At 33.3% G+C, this 18,312-nt stretch overlaps 4 protein-coding genes across 4 annotated transcripts in view; 2 read left to right on the forward strand and 2 right to left on the reverse strand.

Moving 5' to 3' along the window:
• Nucleotides 1-1,012: 1,012 nt before the first annotated feature.
• Nucleotides 1,013-2,363, reverse strand: LOC109534534 (immunoglobulin-binding protein 1). Its single transcript, XM_019900265.2, has 2 exons — nt 1,431-2,363; nt 1,013-1,377 (listed from the first exon to the last, which is right to left on the reverse strand). Exons 1-2 carry the CDS (start codon nt 2,250-2,252, stop codon nt 1,150-1,152), a joined length of 1,050 nt encoding a protein of 349 aa, XP_019755824.2. The 5' UTR covers nt 2,253-2,363; the 3' UTR covers nt 1,013-1,149.
• A 286-nt stretch (nt 2,364-2,649) lies between these two features.
• On the forward strand, nt 2,650-3,461 carry LOC109534539 (40S ribosomal protein S28). The gene is made up of 2 exons (XM_019900273.2): nt 2,650-2,945; nt 3,361-3,461. The coding sequence occupies exon 1, from the start codon at nt 2,739-2,741 to the stop codon at nt 2,934-2,936; it is 198 nt and encodes a 65-aa protein (XP_019755832.1). The 5' UTR covers nt 2,650-2,738; the 3' UTR covers nt 2,937-2,945; nt 3,361-3,461.
• Nucleotides 3,462-7,096: 3,635 nt separating this feature from the next.
• LOC109534498 (alanyl-tRNA editing protein Aarsd1-B) lies at nt 7,097-11,730 on the reverse strand. The gene is made up of 7 exons (XM_048669015.1): nt 11,542-11,730; nt 9,240-9,365; nt 8,848-9,100; nt 8,117-8,244; nt 7,743-7,993; nt 7,370-7,681; nt 7,097-7,288 (listed from the first exon to the last, which is right to left on the reverse strand). The coding sequence occupies exons 1-7, from the start codon at nt 11,578-11,580 to the stop codon at nt 7,168-7,170; spliced, it is 1,230 nt and encodes a 409-aa protein (XP_048524972.1). The 5' UTR covers nt 11,581-11,730; the 3' UTR covers nt 7,097-7,167.
• Nucleotides 11,731-11,895: 165 nt separating this feature from the next.
• Nucleotides 11,896-18,312, forward strand: part of LOC109534496 (ras-specific guanine nucleotide-releasing factor RalGPS1) — a 32,171-nt gene continuing 25,754 nt past the window's right edge. Inside the window, exon 1 of the mRNA XM_048669009.1 lies at nt 11,896-12,047. The gene's annotated coding sequence lies outside the window, so the exon portion shown is untranslated. The remainder of the gene's footprint in view (nt 12,048-18,312) is intronic.

An 18,312-nucleotide genomic window follows, 5' to 3' on the forward strand; every position in this document is an offset into this window, starting at 1 on the left:
GTGACCGGATTGGGCACAAGAAATAGTTTGGTAACAAAACACAAAAGATAAAAGATTGTTTTAAGCCTGTAAAGATATAATTAAAAATCTCTCTCTAAAAGATCTAGCCCGTAATGGTCAGGTAAAATAGTATATAAAAAGTGAAAAAAAAAACAAGCTGGAGTAAAGAAGGATTCCGTAGTAAAGATTAGCTAGAAAGAGCAGTTAAACAATTTCAATAAATAAAGAACGCCGAACTTAAAAGTAAAAGACAAAGTCACTTTAACATTACCGCTGCTACCAGGTTTTCTCTGAAACTTTTTTTACTACTTTTCATCGATAATTATAAATTTAGACAAAAACCTTTTTTATTCCTGAAATTTGTTGTATTCGTTTTTTATAAACAATGCTTCATTTTACAGTGCGCATTCAAAATCTACGCTGAAATTTTTCGAAATCAAAAAATCTGTACTTTCTTGAAAAATTAAGTTTTCAATCGATACGGACTTTCTACGGATACGCAGCGGACTTTCTACTAATTTATTGATTAACTTCGCACTTAGCGTTTGAAATGGCATTTTTTACAGATATGTCTAATTGTATATACAGGTAGGTGCATCAAATTCTAAGATTCGGTAAGCTATACAGTGTTTAGACCGTCGTGGAAAAGAATGTCTTCCAGATGTTCTGCAAGCAAGATTGGCTTGCATTCGGAAGGGTTTTTAGCTGTAAGTCCCGTCTCCACCTACTGTAAACTTCCGACCGAAACACCCCGGAGGACGTAAGACACTCGTGCTTGCGAAACGTCGATAAGAAATTCGTTTTCAAGACGGTCTGAAAGCTCGAAAAACTCATCACAAGCAAATCTTCTCGTTTGCCTTACGTCAACAAAATAGTACGCCATTTATTTATATGACTCTTTTTGAATTCATGTTTATAAGAAAAATAATATTTAAACCCCAAAAATACGACCTTACTATATTTGCACTGCATTCCCCTTCTCAATAGGTTAAAGGCAAATCTCAAGTGAAACTTTAGTTCGAAGATTACTTTAATTTTATTATATCACATAAAAGTAGTTATACATTTCTGAATTTCTAGCAATCATTGAGAATAAGTACCTATGTCGAAAGCATCGAAAATGCTTCTCTGTCGTAGAAGGAAAATGCATTAACTCCTGTTCATCCTGTTTCCCCAACCTCTCCTATGTTCATCCTTGTATTCATCTCGAGCTCTCAATCTTTGAATGTTCTCGTCATCATCAGCTTCAACTTTGTTTTCATTCTCTTCGTCCTCCTTATCACTATCATTCAAGGAAATTCCTGCTAGTGATGCTTCCTGCATACTCATTGGGCCCGTTCTTGGTTTGTTAGGATCCGGAAAAGCTCCTTCTGCTACCTATAAAATCATGTTCGAAACGTTGGTAAAATGACCGTTTGTTTAATGCTCACCCTTTTCTCATAAAACTCATCCACAGTCATTGTGGGCATTGATGGATACCCTGCTCCGTATATGGCTTTTTGCACTTGATCTTTTGTGATAATAATAGGCTTCAATGGAGGTGGTGGTGGTGGTTGTCTCTTCGGTTTCGGACCACCATCTTGTTTAATTTGAGCAATGTGCGCCAAAATTGGCTTTTCCATTTTGATGCTGTCGAGTTCGTCTATGGCTTCATGAATCATAACTTTTATCATTGTCAAGAAGTAATTCCGTTTAATTTCCTCATCAGCATGCTCATTCTCAACATTTTTCTTTAGGTTTTCGAGCTGAGTCTTTAATTCCTTGAACTCTTTAAATTTTTGAATTTTACTGTTTCGTGTGTTCACTGCAATGGTCAGCTGTTCAATTTCTGATCTATTGGAACCATCAGTTTGCTCCGCTTCACCATCACCCTTTCTAATTTTGTAATTGCTTAGCTTATAACTGTTTGTTCTCTGTAGAAAGTCAAGCAAATAAATCTCAGCTATTTCAATAACTTCCTTTCGTTCCCTGGATGTAAGTTTTGAAGTCAGACTTCCTAGTAGAGCGGGCAACAACAAATACTGAATATCACTGGTAGAAAGCTCCTCAATTTCCTCATTACTACTGAAAATATCTGCAACCGATACCAGGCGAGTGGCTTGTTCTAAACAGGATATTGCTTTTTTAACATCTCTCTGCACTTCTAGGCTCTGAGTGGGCTCATTGCTCTGCGATATTTTGTTATATAGGTTGAGCCCTTCGTGGAAAATTGCATGCAAATTTTTTGAAACATCCTCGTCAGCAGCAGCCATAATAAGAATTCACCTGGTGTTTTCCGTAAAACTGCACTTTTAAAATTTTTGTTTACTGTTTTTCAGTTTCGAACTATTTAACCTCCAAATTCGACTAATGACATTGACAAATACATGACAAAGTATATTCCGGTGAATAATATTCTTACGCACGGATCTTTAAGATTACATATAGCACGACAATTATGGATCTATGGGATCTTCGGAGTAGAGAAAATGTTTCAATTCATTAAGTAAAGCACATTTTCTAATTTGAACGATCAAAAATTTAGAAATTAAATTTAATCTTGGAAGTTTTTACTTGATAAATAAATAAATATTTACTTGATTTGACTTTTAAATCCGCCGCTATTTTTTCCGGAACCGGAACAACGTCATCTGTCAATTTAAAAGTTTCCAACCTCACATATTAAATCCGCTTTAGCGTTTCTTCTCTGTTGCCCATCGTTTTGATACCACACGTGTTAGCGAAAACTTTGCAAAAAAATGGATAAACCCGTTGTTTTGGCTCGTGTAATCAAAGTATTGGGACGTACTGGATCCCAGGGACAATGTACCCAAGTTAAAGTCGAATTTATCGGGGAACAAAACCGACAGATCATCAGGAACGTGAAAGGCCCCGTCCGGGAAGGAGACATCCTCACGCTTCTCGAGTCTGAACGTGAAGCGAGAAGATTAAGATAGGTTTTTAAGGTAAATTTATTCACTTTTCTACCGAAATATTGAGTGAAACGTGTATTTTTTACACAAAACCGACTAATGTGACTAATGTATATTGGGCACTTGGTGGGGCTTCTAGTGGGCACCGAAATGTTCGAAATGGATTTTTAGCAGGGCTATGATTATTTGACGAGGGGACGCTTAGTTGGAAGTCAACTAAATAATATAAATTGAGGATGCAATGTGGGCCGATTGAGTCTAGGGCGTAAAATCGTTAAAATGCGTAGAACTCCTAAATAAAAAAAATTGCATTTTCTTGCATGATGTATGTTTGTTAGGCGAGGGAAACGAAAACCGTTCCGCACTTGCCAAAACGCAGAGTTGCAGCAACAAATATAAATGTTTTAATATTAAAGTAATATGTTCTACAAACAGCTTTTTGTTACAGATGTTTCCATAAAACAACTGTGGGGGACCAATTCTGGACGACCATGGCCTATTGATGTATAATGTAAAGAAAAGTACCTCAATAAATCGGCTCCCACAACTCTTGATTTTTTTACTCCAATTGTCCAAATTGGATATTGCTTAGAATATATCCACATTTAATTTTTGCAAATTTGAATACCTATTCTATCTTTATTTGAGTTGAAAAAGCCGTATGTTGAGATCAACTCATTTAAACACTAAATTCGGACTTTAAATAAACCATAACGAGTGGTGAGTCTTATTTATAAGCATTACAATCTGAGTCAAACGAACACTAACTCGTAACCTATAGTTAAATAGCGTATACGCCATTTAAGACCACTTTGTAAGGCCTACCTTATTTGAAACTCTCACTAGGAAACGAATAGGTATTTGTTTTCAAATTTTTGCAGGCATATTGAGTTTAAAGTGAGTCATAATGCCTAGTGAAAGCATAAGCTACATTTATCAAAAATCGACACAAAACGGCAATACAGATTCCGCAAACACCTCAATATAAGAACTGCACATGCGAGCAGCATGAATATTATAAAAAATAAACTACAACCCTGGTTGCATTTACTAATAAAAAATGTATTGCTGAGTGCCGTTAAATTTAAAAGAACAACCGCAGTTCTAAATTATTTTTATCAGGATCACATTCAAAGAACTCTGGACGGATTCATCTACCAATGATTGCCAAAACCTAAACTTTCGAATTGGCAATTGCTTTAGAAGAATCGGATTTGAAAAGTAGAGAGCGCAGTTGCATTAAAACATCCATTCTGAGGCTTATATTTACCAAGATGAGAAAACTGAGGATTCTGGCCAATTTTTATGAAGCTTTGAGAGTCAAGTTTCATTTAAAGATGGTGCAAATTTCAATTGCAACTTGCTTTAGTTGGAAAACTCGATTTTTAAAAACAAAGAGCGCAGTTCTTGTTGAAAAACATCCGTTTTGAGACCGATATTTTTCAAGCTGGTAAAACTCGGGATTCTGGGCAATTTTTGTCAAACGTTCACAGTCAAGTTTCATTTAAATATGATGTAAATTTCTACTTGCGTTAGTTGGAGACTCGATTTTTTAGAGGCGTGGACAGTTGCGTGAACTCATGCATTTGAGACCGATATTTACCAAGCAGGTAAAACGCCGAATTCTGGTCAATTTTGATGAAATTTTCAGAATCTTTAGACTCAAGTTTCATTTAGAGATGGTGACCAGTTCAAATTGCAACTTGATTTTGTTGGAAAAAAGAGAGATTAAAGTATGTCCGTCCTAAGACCAATATTAGCAAATTTTGAGACTAGCAGTTACTAAGGCGATTGCTATGATATTTTCAGCAAATTTTGAAGCACCTAATGATGCTTTAAAATTGCTACTTGAGTTAGGTTGGAAAATGGGAACTTTTAAAGAAAGCGCAGTTGCCTAAAAACATTCATTTTTAGATCGACATATACCAAACTGGCAAAACTGCTGACTTTGGGCGATTTTTCTGAAACTTTTAGCATCTTTAGAGCCAGTGGTCCTTTCAAACTAGTAAAAGTTTCAAATTGCGACCTCCATACATAAACCGCAAATTAAAAATTGCTTTTAATAAAGCTTTGTAAAATTTCTTTCCAACGCAATTAAAAGTATGACTACAACAAAATGACACTTACTAAAGCAATTTAAAAAGCAAAACAAAAAGCTAAGCTATTTTTTCTGTTAACGTTCGCATCAAAACACTCCGAAGTCCAAAATATCACTAACTAATTTAGAATCAAATTATTTATGTAACAGTAAATTAATTTTACTGAAATTAAATTTGCAAACTTTGTAAAAACCCATCCAGACTCTCCATTGTCGTTCTTGAGAGAACAATGGGACTAAAAGCTATCTACATGGCAACCAGGCGCAAAGTAATCGCAAACTTACCGAATGCTGCATCGTGCCACCTGGAAAGAAAGAAGAAAAAAATTAGTTTAACGAGAAGTCGGTCCAACGGCTGCTATTTAAAAGTAGCAAAAACAAGAAAGAAATTTTCAAAAAAGCCATAAAGCATCAGTTGCGTGTTTGAGAAACTAAAATGAGTTGAAAATAAGAGATTTATAGATATGCTCCTTACCAGCTTTCTGCAAGCTGGCGCTCCAATCCTTAACCATTCCAGTCCAGAAGCATGAGTGACTCACTTGCCAAAAAGGCGTACTTTAGATAAACCCAGTAACATTGCACTTTCACTTTTCCGTACTAAAACCGTAATATTTCGAAAGCCTATACATTCCAGCCATAGACCCGCACGACACGACACAAAGAACTGATAATAAATTACCTTCATTGCTTGTAACAGGCTGAATATTTACTCAGTTTTCCAAAAAAATGCATGCGATATTGAAGTTTTTGCCACATTCCAATCGCACCGTACTTCAGTACTAACATGATATAATCGTTTGCTCGATAGTCCCTTCGACTTGCTTTGCTGTTCGATTTATATTCTAAATAATTTCAATTCGTACGACTTTATTTTCAAAGACAATCTACAAGTATTTCTGTATGAAAAAACCACATTCCGTCAAAGATAAACACCTCCCATCAGATGCGCAATAGACTTTTTAAACAAAATTAAATGTCTTAAATTAAATAAAAAGTAAACATCGTGTGGGCATTTAGTCTTGATGAATTGATTAAATTTCAATTTCAAATTTTCAACCATTGAAGCGATCCTTCAATTTTAAAAATGTTGCCCTATAAGTTATACCGGTTTCCGCATTATAAAAAGCTTGATGTGATTTTTGGGGCATCTTTTAGAGTTGAAACTAATAAAACAACAGAAGGCCACTTAAAAATCTGCATTGTCTAGTTAGAAACTTAAATTGGAAATTTTTGAATTTCTGCATAATCATTTTTATAAAACAATAAAAAACAAATACTATACGTTTTCTAGGGATATTGAAGTTTCAAAGCTACTCAAAACAGACTACACTTTCATAGCAGCTTTAAATTTAACGTGAAGAAAACCCTATGAGAAAAGAGATAAACTTGATTGGATTTTATCAACTTTGTTTTTTTAAATATTACTGTGATTGTTTAATAGCAAACTGAAAGCTAATTTTCATCCTAATCATAAACATTTTGATGGGTTTTGAACGCCTTTAAAACGCACTAGTAAATATTTTTTGGTTTTGCTTTATCATTAAAAGTGTTTGTTATTTTACTGTATTGTTACCAATCTTTACTATGTAAAATACTCGGTAGTTGGTTAAAAATATTTTTTTTAAATATAATCAACATTTTCATACGTTAGAACTAGTCAAACATAACCGAATCTTAGCAAATTATTCATAGTTGAATTCAACATAAAAGAGTTATCAGAACTTGCTAGTGAACAAACAGCATCCTATTTAAATTTGCAAATTCGATTGATCAAGGCAAAAAGTGGATAAGATGGTATTCACGCTGCATTAAAGTACGTTTGCGTTTAATTTAAGAACGTTTAGTCTATTTTGCTGAGTTAAAGTTTTAAGCGGTATTTATTGGGAATTTAACTCCAACCCTTCTCCCATTCCCATTGAGCGAACTTTTAGCTATTTACTAATTTTGATACCCTCATAGTGCCCTCTTGCCATCATGCAGTGTAGTTCCGAGTCACAAAAATCCTCACATAATCCAATTAATTTCGCGCAATTTGTTATTAAATCCAGGTATTCCGCCGCATATTTTAGCAATAAATAAGAATTAATCATCTTTAATATTATTTTTTAAATAAACCACTAATATAATTTGGAAGTTACCGCAGCTACAGCCTCGACTTCAGTTTGAGAAATATTCTTTTAATAATTCCTCTGCTTTTGATCTGTTTGCCATCTTGGACACTTTCGCTTGGAACCTATGGCCTTTTCCCGCCCCTTTTCCACCCAACAACTCACATATCCTGCAGCACAATTATTTTTCAGAATTTCATTTTAAACAGAATGGCTTCCTCATATAAAACTTCCATTATAAACAAACTTACTTTGGTCCTAGATGTGCAACATCCTTCTCCGGCCCATATAGAAGGATATTTCCAGCTTCCTTTTCGTCACCAGTAGACAAAAATAAAAATATATCCGTTCTGCCACCTAGTTCCCGTATAAAAGTATTCATAAAATCTGGCTCAGCCTCTTTCCTATGCATTGAATAATAGGCAGGTACTGGAAGAGTCTCATTCAATTTTACAGCATGCACAAGCGCGAGGTCTTTCAGTACTGTTTGAACGTTTTTGGTTAGGAGTTTAACGTTTTTCTGCAGCTTATCTACAAGTTCTGGATGTTGAGAAGGGTTATTTCTGGAAAAAGTTATAACTGCATAAGAAAAAACAACTTGAAACTATTTTGTGCCTAATTTACTTTAACAGTGTTACCAGTTTCTGTTCTCGTTCAATGCAGTCCGATAGTCTTTTCAACACTCGATTGCCAACCAAAAAATAAAGCAGCGTCTTGTCTTTTCTTTTGCTTTTTTCACTGTTTAGTAGTTTTACTGCTTGCAATTGACTTAAATTGGTCACATGAGTGCCGCAGCACATGTTGCGCTCCAAGTCCTCAATATTAATCACCCTGATGTCGCCTTTATGATCATCAGGCAGTCCTCTTGCTCGAACCTTAAACCACGGTATTATAAAAGAATTAATACACGAATTCGTGATTCTAAATGGCAAAAAAAAATGAACATGAGAAATTCCCAACGCCCAAAATTGTTCCAATTTAAGGGATAGTTCAAGTACCTTTTCTAATTCTTCCTTTGGGGTATCTTCAGAATACACTTCTACCGTCACTTTTTTACCTTCCCTGATAAGGGCATTTATTTTATTTTCTGCTTCTTTTATTTGAGCTTCGGTGATTTTTGGGATATCTATAAATTAATATAAAATGGGATTATTCAGCGAGATTAGATTGGCTGTTCTATTCTTTGCTCGTTTTATCATCAGTTTTCTCTAAGAATTTAAGTGCGAAAGTTACAAAGTAGTTGCATATTAAATCGCATATTCAGACTTTGTTGGCTCACAGAGAAGTTTTGTGAACATTGAGGAAGAGGTTGATGTGTCTGCACTGATGACTCAAATATATTGCTATTAACGACCGCAGCTGTTAATAAATGATGAAAATCGCATAACATTTCAAATTTTAAATCACGATTTCATGAGAGATTTAAATGCACGATTTCATCATGGAAAGAATGTCCTGAAACCTTTCAAAAAAATTTTCAATTAATACAACCTGTTAAAAAATGTCTGTTGCAAAAAATGGTTAAGTAAAGAGCTGTGTGAGTACAAAATAATATTTTCCTTATATCGTTAAACAGCAAATACAAATTTTCGAGTGCACAGGTTGCAAAACAAATTTTCACCCGAATAACAATTTGAATATTTAGCTCGAATATGCTATTCTTCAAAGCAGATCGATCTTTGTCCACTTTTAAGAACAAATTAAATCCCAGAACTGGAAAACCGTTTACCTAATTCAATGTAAGAAACATCTTCTCCCAGCCACCAACTCAGTGTAGGATATTTAAATTCTCGATCTATAAGGGCGGTAATTAAATGCTGACCAGAATGCTGCTGCATATGGTCAAATCGCCTGTCCCAGTTGATTGTTTGCTTTACTTCGCTACCAATAGGCAACGGCTCATGAATGATATGAATAGCTTTATCTCCTTTTCGAACAACTTTGTTCACGGGAATGGCGTTGAGAAATCCATAGTCGCAAGGCTATAATCATTTAAAAGGAACCACTGTATGTTTACCAGCAAGTCGAACTGAAGAATTTGCATTTGCAGAGTTCGTAGTTTCGTAGATACAACTTTCTTTAAAAAATATCATTTTGAGCGTTTTACATAAAAAGACATACCTGACCTCCTCCTTCGGGAAACAAAATTGTATCTTCCAAAATCACCTCATATAATTCTTTTACATTGGCATCCTTCTTATTATCAGCACCTACAGCCTTATCACAAGATATGACTTTTGCAGAAAACTGAAATAAATCGATTGCAATTATATACAGAGTGTTAATTTGAAAACTTCCCACCCTTAATATCTTTCTTGCAGTTGAAAATATGAAAAATCGGAAAGGCCCGTCAATTTTATTTGTAAGGGGGACACTTTAAGAATATTTCTACAATAAATCGTATATCGTCTGCTTACGCACTATCTTATAAGTTGTTCAAGTGTTGTCAATTTTTCGGTAAAAATAATAAGGTCTGTTTTTGAACTGTTTCCTACCATGTCGGAAAACTTCACCGGGAATTGACCGGCATTCTGCTGCAATCCGCCTTTTAAGATCATCAATATCAGCAGGTTGTGTTTTATAAAAAATGTACTTAAGATATCGCCAAAGAAAGAAGTCTAAGGGCGATACATCCGGTGATCTTGGAGGCCATTCAATTGGTCCCGTTCTGCCAATCGATCTATTCGGGAATATCTTATCAATGTTAGGGAGGGTTCGAAAATAGACTTTATTCTTGTTTACAGGAAAGTATACAACATTTTGAACACCTTATAAGATAGTGCATTAGTAGATCCCATGGGTTTTTTTGTAGAAATTTCTCATCCGTAAATAAAATTGATTTTTCTCGAAGTAAATCAATAAATCCGAAATCAATTGTTTAAACTAGATTTTCTTCCTGTTATTCAACGATTTTAACGGTGTAACAGAATCTTTTAATCATTTCGACTATATATAAGGAGACCCAATGATATAATTTTTGTTTACACACTAATTTGAAAACCAAAATCTGAATGCAGGCAAGTTTAATTGTTTCTGTAATTTTGAAACGCGATTATTCGAAAACCTCTGAACAAAGTAGTAACTAATCTAAAGATAATTGAACGCCCTTTAAAACGATGCCACTTGACCTACCTTCCCATTTAAGATTTTAAGGGTGACATCTACCCGTCCTAGGGGGTTGAAACAAGGAGGCTAAAAATATTAATTTAAAGGGTCCCCTTACAAATAAAATTGACTGATCTTTCCAATTTTTCATATTTTCAACTGCAGGAAAGATATTAAGGGTGGGAAGGTTTCAAATTGACACCCGGTATATTAAAATAATATTTCGATATTATTACGAATAGGTTAGATATTTAAAGTCTTCATGTGAGGCCTTTTTTTGGCAAAAGACAGTAAAAACACTGTGGATACTATTTTTTCTCTTCTATCCAAACTGGAGAAGTTGCCCGCTCTTTCGGGGACCTCCTATATAATCCAGAAATACAAATACGGATAAAATGACCAAAAGCAAACCAATTAAGAAAGAATAACTATATTAACAATATTAAACTTTTGTTATATCTACAGTCGTTTATTCATATAAATAAGTTTCCGACAAAGGCTGTGTACGGAATTCTCAAGCATCTTTGTTTTTGCCGAAAATTGAACACACACATTTTAATGGGCAGGGCACCAAACAAAAACATTACAAGCTATTGGATGGAAGCCTGATATTAAATGAATTTTTTTTTAAATAATAATCAATTATTATTTACAATTATGTTTTCGCCGATTAAAAAAAAGTTATTATTGTTGGGGTCATTTTTGGCTTGGATATGTAGCATCGCATTTTAAACTTGGATGATGTGGTAACATGATACAATGAATAGGTACTTTGTACAAATTAATTGTATCTTGATGCGGTAACATCTTGGATCGAGATGTCTCCAAAGTGGACCACTCCCTCGTTTTAGAGTTCCTCAAGAGTATCGGGGAGACAATAATTTATTTAAATTGCTTAAATGATAGCTAAACTTTGCCGGCAGATTGCCTGAGCAGCGCAAAACCGCTAGGGCCCCGTATCGTGAAAATTTGAGCCTAAAAAAGTGGTCGAAAAATGCATTTTTGCAAGAAATGCCGTTAAAAAAACTGTTTTAGTGTAGTCCACAACGTAGGGAACTTTTTATTATCGAATTCCAAAGAGCTTCGAACTACTTCGAACTTCGTCAAAATTGGTGACTTTTACGTGATTATCAGGTTCGGTGCTGACTGCATTGGGTATCTAAATACTGAAATGCCTAATAATGACCAAAGAAAGAAAGAAGTTATTTGAGTTATGAATTAGAACCATTACAGTCAAAGCCCACGCGTGATAACGGATCCAGACTTAGTAAAATGTTTCAATTTAACATTTTAAAAAAATCTAAAATTAAAATCTTACTTCCTTGAGAAATGAGTCACTCTGACACTTGAACACCATTTCAGAAAAAATCTCCAAAACCCGATATTTAAAGTTTAATGCGAAATCAAACACTGAACACTGTTTTCCTTTTCAATAGGGAAAGTCCTGATTTCATTAAAAACCCAAAAACGAATTCCTAACCTCAAATCGAAAAAGCGATAACATATCTATATATAAATAAATAAATATACCTCTCCTTGTTCCAGAAGAGAAGATATATTTGGCAATGCCGCATTGATCGGTTAACATCAGCTACGCCCCATGTGACCTATAGGCGAATTTAGCACGGGTGCTCACGTGATAGCCGCTAGATTCATTATCTGACAGCTATCACATTTTGACCTCATTGGCTGAGTTTATTTATTTTCGTTTCAGTATTTCAGGAAGGTGCATTTCAGAAAAATTCGCATATTTGTGTTATCTTTCAGGGTGTTTGTTGTCATGAAAAACGTGCAGTGCGAATACCGCTAAGAGGCTCAATTTAGGTAAGTTTTTTAAAATTGTTAATCAATTATTCATTTTTTTACTTACTTGCACTGTTCTCTGATAAGAATTTAGTTAACACTAACAACTTACTTGGATTTGTTTATATGCGGTGTCCTGTTCATATCCATCGATTTCATATAGTTATTTCCGTACATTACAAGACTGATCAATAGTTTTTCTTTTCTGCTTTCTGCACTTTACTATAGGATTTTGTTTCTTAAATTAACACATCAAGCAAAATGCAAGGGGAGCTAGTAGGTATATTATCTGTTTTTGGATTGATTGGGGTTTAGTTGTTTTTTTGTATTCATGGACTCAAACTACTATACTGGTAACCAGTTTTACGTGTTTATTTAGTCTTTGAGCCTTCTTACATACTTTTGTCTGTCTAAAATTCTATTGCGTATATCTAGCTGATCAATGAAAATATTTATTTAAGTAATTTCATTTCGAATATTTTCACTGCGTCCAATCTTAATAAATATACCTAATATGCATAAATATTTTTCAATTCATTGGGTTGTATCATCCATCCAATGAATCTTTACCATTGTCTAACCTGTGGTAGTTTTTCTATAACATATTTACATTTAGATACATGGTGGAGGTACATTGGATATTATAAAATAACAAGATTTTTTGTTGTCGATTAGTTTTGGCAAATTCTTTCCTACTAATAATAATACTAATAACAATAAAACTAAGTACTATACTTAATCAATCAATAAGAACCGCAGGTAGGTATTTCACAAGAGTCTTTTCGTGGTAACCGAATCATTAATGTATAAACTTATTTATTCAATAAATAATAGAGTTTAGATTCGAAATATTTTAGTTATTAGTTACATTTTTAATTTTAAAACATTTCAATCAATTCACTTATGTGAACTATAAGAATGATTGCTATTATTTAATAGCATTCTGTAGTCCTACTAGATTTATTGCTATACATCATATGCATATGCATACATATGCTAGATTATCGTTTCAAAATTAAATTGTCTAACTATTCATATATTTGAGTTAGCACCTAAACATTGCAATAGATAATAATTTTTCTAAAAGATTTTTGAAATGTCTCCATTACATCTAAAAAATGGAAAAGTGTTAAAAAGCAAGAAAATATACACACTTTATGTATTTAAACTAATACTGCAATCTTCTGCAATCTGCAATCTTTGAATTCTGTTTGAAGCCTTCTTTAGTGCAATCATTTTTCGATACAAAATGTTTTTCAATGCAAAAGAAGACCGATTTTTTTAATTTGAATCCCTTTTCGGTTTGTGCGTTTGCAAATAATTAGTATTTCAGATAAAGTTTCTACAGAGTAGCAAATGAAACAATGCAAAAATGGGAAATTTCTCATTTGGACATGTTGGCTTTCAGTTGGACAAAAACTGTATTAAAAATATTAATAAAGAACACCAGCGTCCAGAACAAAATAAGTGCTACTTTAAAGTTTTATTTATACCATTGGTATGAACTCAATAACAAAATGTAATTTGAAACTATCAAATCACCCACGCGTGAAAAAAGTTAAAACCTGATGAAAACAAGATCATCAGAAAAAACTCAGAAGAGCAGAAGTTGAGAAATCATTTCAGTAAAATATAATGTATATTACCTATATCATGTACGAGTACTAATTCTAACGAATGATGATCAACATCGAAAAGGAACCAACACAAAAAACAATAACAGTTAGTACTTAACTATAAAAAACAACTTATTTCTGAAATTGCTGGTAGGTGTACAAAAGTGAAAGAACAGTGCAAAAAGCAACGAACAAACACTGAAAGAGAACTTTTTTATATAATTGATAAATTAGTTAAGAAATCAACAACTTAAAACATGACATATTATTATACATATTTATATATGTGTTTCAGAGCTTCATGTTTTATGTGCATTTCATCAATTATTTCTTTTGTTCTTCAATACCATCGTTATTTTTTACAAAATATCACCTGATCTACTAAAATCTACACCAAATGTACCAAAATAGTACATTTTATGCCTTAACTTTTTTCGTGTTAATGACCATGCTATTTTAGTCCAAAAATGTATCACTTTATTGATGATACGCTAAACAAAACATAAAGTTACTTTGTCTGCAGCTGCAAAGCAAGAAGGCGAACATTCATTTTTTTTTGTTTTGTCATACTTATTTATATTTATTATACTTCTTTGTTTAAAAAAATAGTTCCTGAGTTTGAAGTATTTTCCTAACGAGTAAGGAGTGATTTTTGCCAACGTGAAAAATGGCATTGTAATGTTTCCTGGAAAACGAAGCTAAAATTTAAAAGAAGTCAAGGGACTACAAGTTTAGTATTTTTATTGCAATACTACAATATTATAAATACGAATATTACATATAAAGGGCCAAAAAAGACTGCAGGGCCGTAATTTCTTTTGACAAACGTGCATCTTGTTTTATGACTGAGTACGCCACTTTAAATGTTTGAAATAATATTTGTTAATAAAAAACACGTTTTTGTTTAGAATTTATTATCTGGTATCTCGAAAATAAAACACTTTCACTATGTTCAAATGGACTTGGATTTTGCGAAATCTTAGCAACTGAACCGAAAAAACTTTCAATCTTGTCTGAAGGAAACTCATTGTTACGTTCCATTTTGTTAATTGCTAGCATATGGAAGCTGACACCATCATTTATATCCCATTTCCAACAATGAAACATCTTTTTATTGTACAATATAAATATAGGGCTTTGGAAGCCCATACATTTTCTATACTTTTCTACCTGGTTCTTGAATTCAACACAATTATCTGAAGATTAACTGTCTTGGTCTTCAGTAAATTGGTCTCTGGGGGCATTTAATACCAGATGGCTCTTTCATTTACCGTAAGTTGATCATCAGGTCACGTCACCTGCTCAATACGTTCAAGGCAAAATCAATTATTCCGCAAACTTACCGTGACATACACATATCAATTACCCCCAATTAGCTAATTGTATTTTTAGCATGAGAAAAAAATGCTAGTGGGCAGAACCGAGGGATAAACTAACGGCAGATATTATTTATGTTGAGTTTAAATCATGTTCCGGCAGAATTTACTGTTCTTTTATAATTTAAATCTCAGTTTAAATTGAGGCTCTGGACTGCAATGTAATGTTTCAAGTTCAGTGGCTTCGATACCCAACTGATCTTCAAGATAAATGGCATTTGCTAAGGGTATTAGAACACTTTTGTTGAAATATCTTCTGCTTTTTTCTGAATGCTTGTATATCAATAATTTAACAGTCTGCAGTGAAATGTTCGCTAGACTTACAGCTTGTTTTTTACCCATCACAATGTTTTTGTCTTACTCACGTTTTTTCTGAAATAAATTAATTTGGCTGTTAATAACAATTATTCTAGATATCGTTGTTGTGAACTGATATGACCACTTGGCGGGACTACGCAAATTTGGTACCAAACACTTCAGATTTAATGGTAGTCTAATTTCCCCTTCTATATGCACATCAGTATTTTTTGTAACTTGAAGTAAAAGTAAATTACTTCTTGTCGAGCGCGATTATGATGTTGGCTGGTTTATCTAAAGCAAATCGATCATAATTCTTGTTCGCTCATGCATCATTGCATCGCTGGCTTGAATTGCAATTAAAGTGTATACCCAAGTATAATTCCCAATTCCTGAAGAGATCGTCATTTATTTTCAAAACGTATTATTATTAAATTAATAATAATTGATTATGAACATGAATGTAAGGCATGAACAAACTCACATCTAACAATTTTACTGACTATTAAGCTTCGCAACTATTTGAGAAACCCGGTTACATTCAGGTTGTAAAAATGAAATTTAGTTGGCGAATTGCTGAAATAAATCTGCAATACAACTAACGGATCTGTTATGAATATGCGCTCATGAGTATCCTTAATTGGACATTAAAGTATAATCTGCAAACGAAGCTTAAACATAAATTAATTCAATGGAAACTAGTACATTTGAATAGTCCAATAATAATTAAATTAATAAAATGTTAAAGTTCACTTACATAAAAACCCAGCACCGGGTTTCTCAATTACCCATTTGACTTCGATTGATAGTCAATTTATATTGATTTTTGGATTCCTAAAGGCTTTATGACCTTACTTTATCTTACGTTTTCCTTCAAGCTGATTAGGTTACTTATATGTACCTATACGTGTTTACAAGTCAAAAGAAACTAATATTCATGAGCGCTTTGTGCGTGAAAGTTCCAGCTTGTTGATTGGGTTACGATTAATAATACCTCTTCCTCTACCCGTAACTTTCTCAAATTATTTATCTGATATTAACTTAATATTGCGCGGGTTTTTAAGGTTTTGTTGAAACTATTATCCATGGAGTTAAGACGTGAACATGAGTTTTCAGCTTCATTTGTACTTCTTTTAATATCTAAGGACATTTTTATTTTATTGAAATACAAATGAAAACACGCCCTACATGAAATGAAATATGATCTACTAATTAATTAGTACAAAAACTGTTACATTATGTTTTTTGAAAGCTAAACCTTTCAAGCGCGTATATTCTTATAAATCTTGCGCGAGTTATCATTTGGCAAACGGTTATCCGTTGAACATTTGTTAATTAATTAATAATTATTTTTTTGTAATCAAACATTACTAATTTGAGTTAACAAATAAGTATTTTAAGTTTGACCGTAATGTTTAAGTTCATTTTCGCGAAACTTTCACGTTGACCCGTAATGTTCGTAGTTATTAGTGGCAAATTACTGTTTGTTGTTTTCTTTTTGTTCTTGCGAAATTGCTTAAACCTGAAGCTGTTGCAATGAAATAATGATGGGCAACATATCTTTAATAGTGCCTTATAGTCACTTTACAGAAACGCAGGACCGGATTTGTATTTTTATTATCAGCTATAAGGGGATTTGCTTTTGAAAACAAACAAAAAATTATTAACGCATTATACAGGGTGTCCATTTCATTATTAAATAATTCTTATAAATAAAACTGGGATATTTGCAAACTACTTACTAGTGATTAATTTGGCAATTATTTACTTTACTCGACCGCAAATAACGTTTTTTTTTCAACAACATTGTGTAAATACGTTGCTCTATGCGTAAATTCACAAATTTAACAGGTGAATTATGAAAATAAAATTCAAATATAAAGGAAAATATCAGTTTACTGATGATAATTAATTCGTCACTCTAATCAGTTGAAAATAATTCAATGTTTTAAAATTTAGTTTTTTAATTGAGTTCCTAAAGAACGAAGAAGATGCTTGGTGTTTTTTCAACAGGCCTTAAAAGTTATTTTTGAAATTACGTCTTGGAAATTTGAAACGTGGTTTTGAAAATGTTGTTGGTGCTAAAGTAGCAGGAATTGAGGTTTGAAATTTCCTCCGAGGACAAAAAAAAGTGGTCTCTAATCCTGTTGGGAATTTTCGAATTGGTGTTTTGATTTGGAGGGATTTTTAAAAAATTTCTTCTTGAAAATCGGCAAGGGGTTTTAAAAAAATTCATAGGTACTAAAGTAGCAGGTATAGAGGATCGAAATTAGTTCTGAGGTCAGAGGAAGGGTGTATCTATGAGTTGTTAGCTCATTTTTGGTATGTTTTTTCTGGGAAATTTTTGAATTTGCCCTTTTGAAATTTGCAATTTACTTTTCAAAACATTCAGTGATTCACTCAGTGGAATCAAAGTTTAAATTTGTTCTCAGGTCAGAAGAAGACTGGGTCTACAAGCTTGGGGAGGGCATTTTTCAATCGGCGATGAAGATGATTTGGTGGGGATTAAAAAAAATAATTCTTTGAAAACTTCAGGCGAATTTTCCAAAAATAATTGATGGTAAAGTAGCTGGAGTTTGAAGGAGTGTTGAAATTTGTTATGATGACAAAGGAAAGATGTGTCTTAGTTATACTAGGCAATTCTTCAATCGGTTTTGATAGGACGATTTTTTGGAAATTTTTTGCATTTGTCTTTCTGAAATCTGCATCTGGCTTTAAAAAAATTCGGTAGAATCAAAGTATGTAATGTGTCCTGAGGTCGTCAAAAGAAGGCAGGGTCTGCCAGTCTTTTGAACATTTTTCAATCTGTGATGGAAATTATTTTTTGGGTTAGTTTGATTGGTTAATTTAAAAAAATCTTGGATATCTGCAAGAGGGTTTTAAAAATTATTTGTGCTTCAGTACTAGGAATTGAGGATTGAAACGTGTATGGAGGACGAAGGAAGGACGTGTCTACGAGTCCTGTGAAGTGAATTTTCAAATTATTTTGATTTTTTT

Source organism: Dendroctonus ponderosae, unplaced genomic scaffold (assembly GCF_020466585.1).
Source record: "Dendroctonus ponderosae isolate FM_Combo_2020 unplaced genomic scaffold, Dpon_F_20191213v2 Dpon_F_20191213_8, whole genome shotgun sequence".
Classification (NCBI taxonomy): domain Eukaryota; kingdom Metazoa; phylum Arthropoda; class Insecta; order Coleoptera; family Curculionidae; genus Dendroctonus; species Dendroctonus ponderosae.

Excerpts from the sequence above, each read along its gene's own strand:
- LOC109534534 (XM_019900265.2), bottom strand. The coding sequence starts at position 2,252 with ATGGCTGCTGCTGACGAGGATGTTTCAAAAAATTTGCATGCAATTTTC. Across the intron at positions 1,378-1,430 it reads ATGAGTTTTATGAGAAAAGG|GTAGCAGAAGGAGCTTTTCC; the intron begins GTGAGCATTAAA and ends ATGATTTTATAG.
- LOC109534539 (XM_019900273.2), top strand. The coding sequence starts at position 2,739 with ATGGATAAACCCGTTGTTTTGGCTCGTGTAATCAAAGTATTGGGACGT.
- LOC109534498 (XM_048669015.1), bottom strand. The coding sequence starts at position 11,580 with ATGGTGTTCAAGTGTCAGAGTGACTCATTTCTCAAGGAA. Across the intron at positions 9,101-9,239 it reads TTCCCGAAGGAGGAGGTCAG|CCTTGCGACTATGGATTTCT; the intron begins GTATGTCTTTTT and ends AAATGATTATAG. Across the intron at positions 7,682-7,742 it reads AAACTGGTAACACTGTTAAA|AAATAACCCTTCTCAACATC; the intron begins GTAAATTAGGCA and ends AACTTTTTCCAG.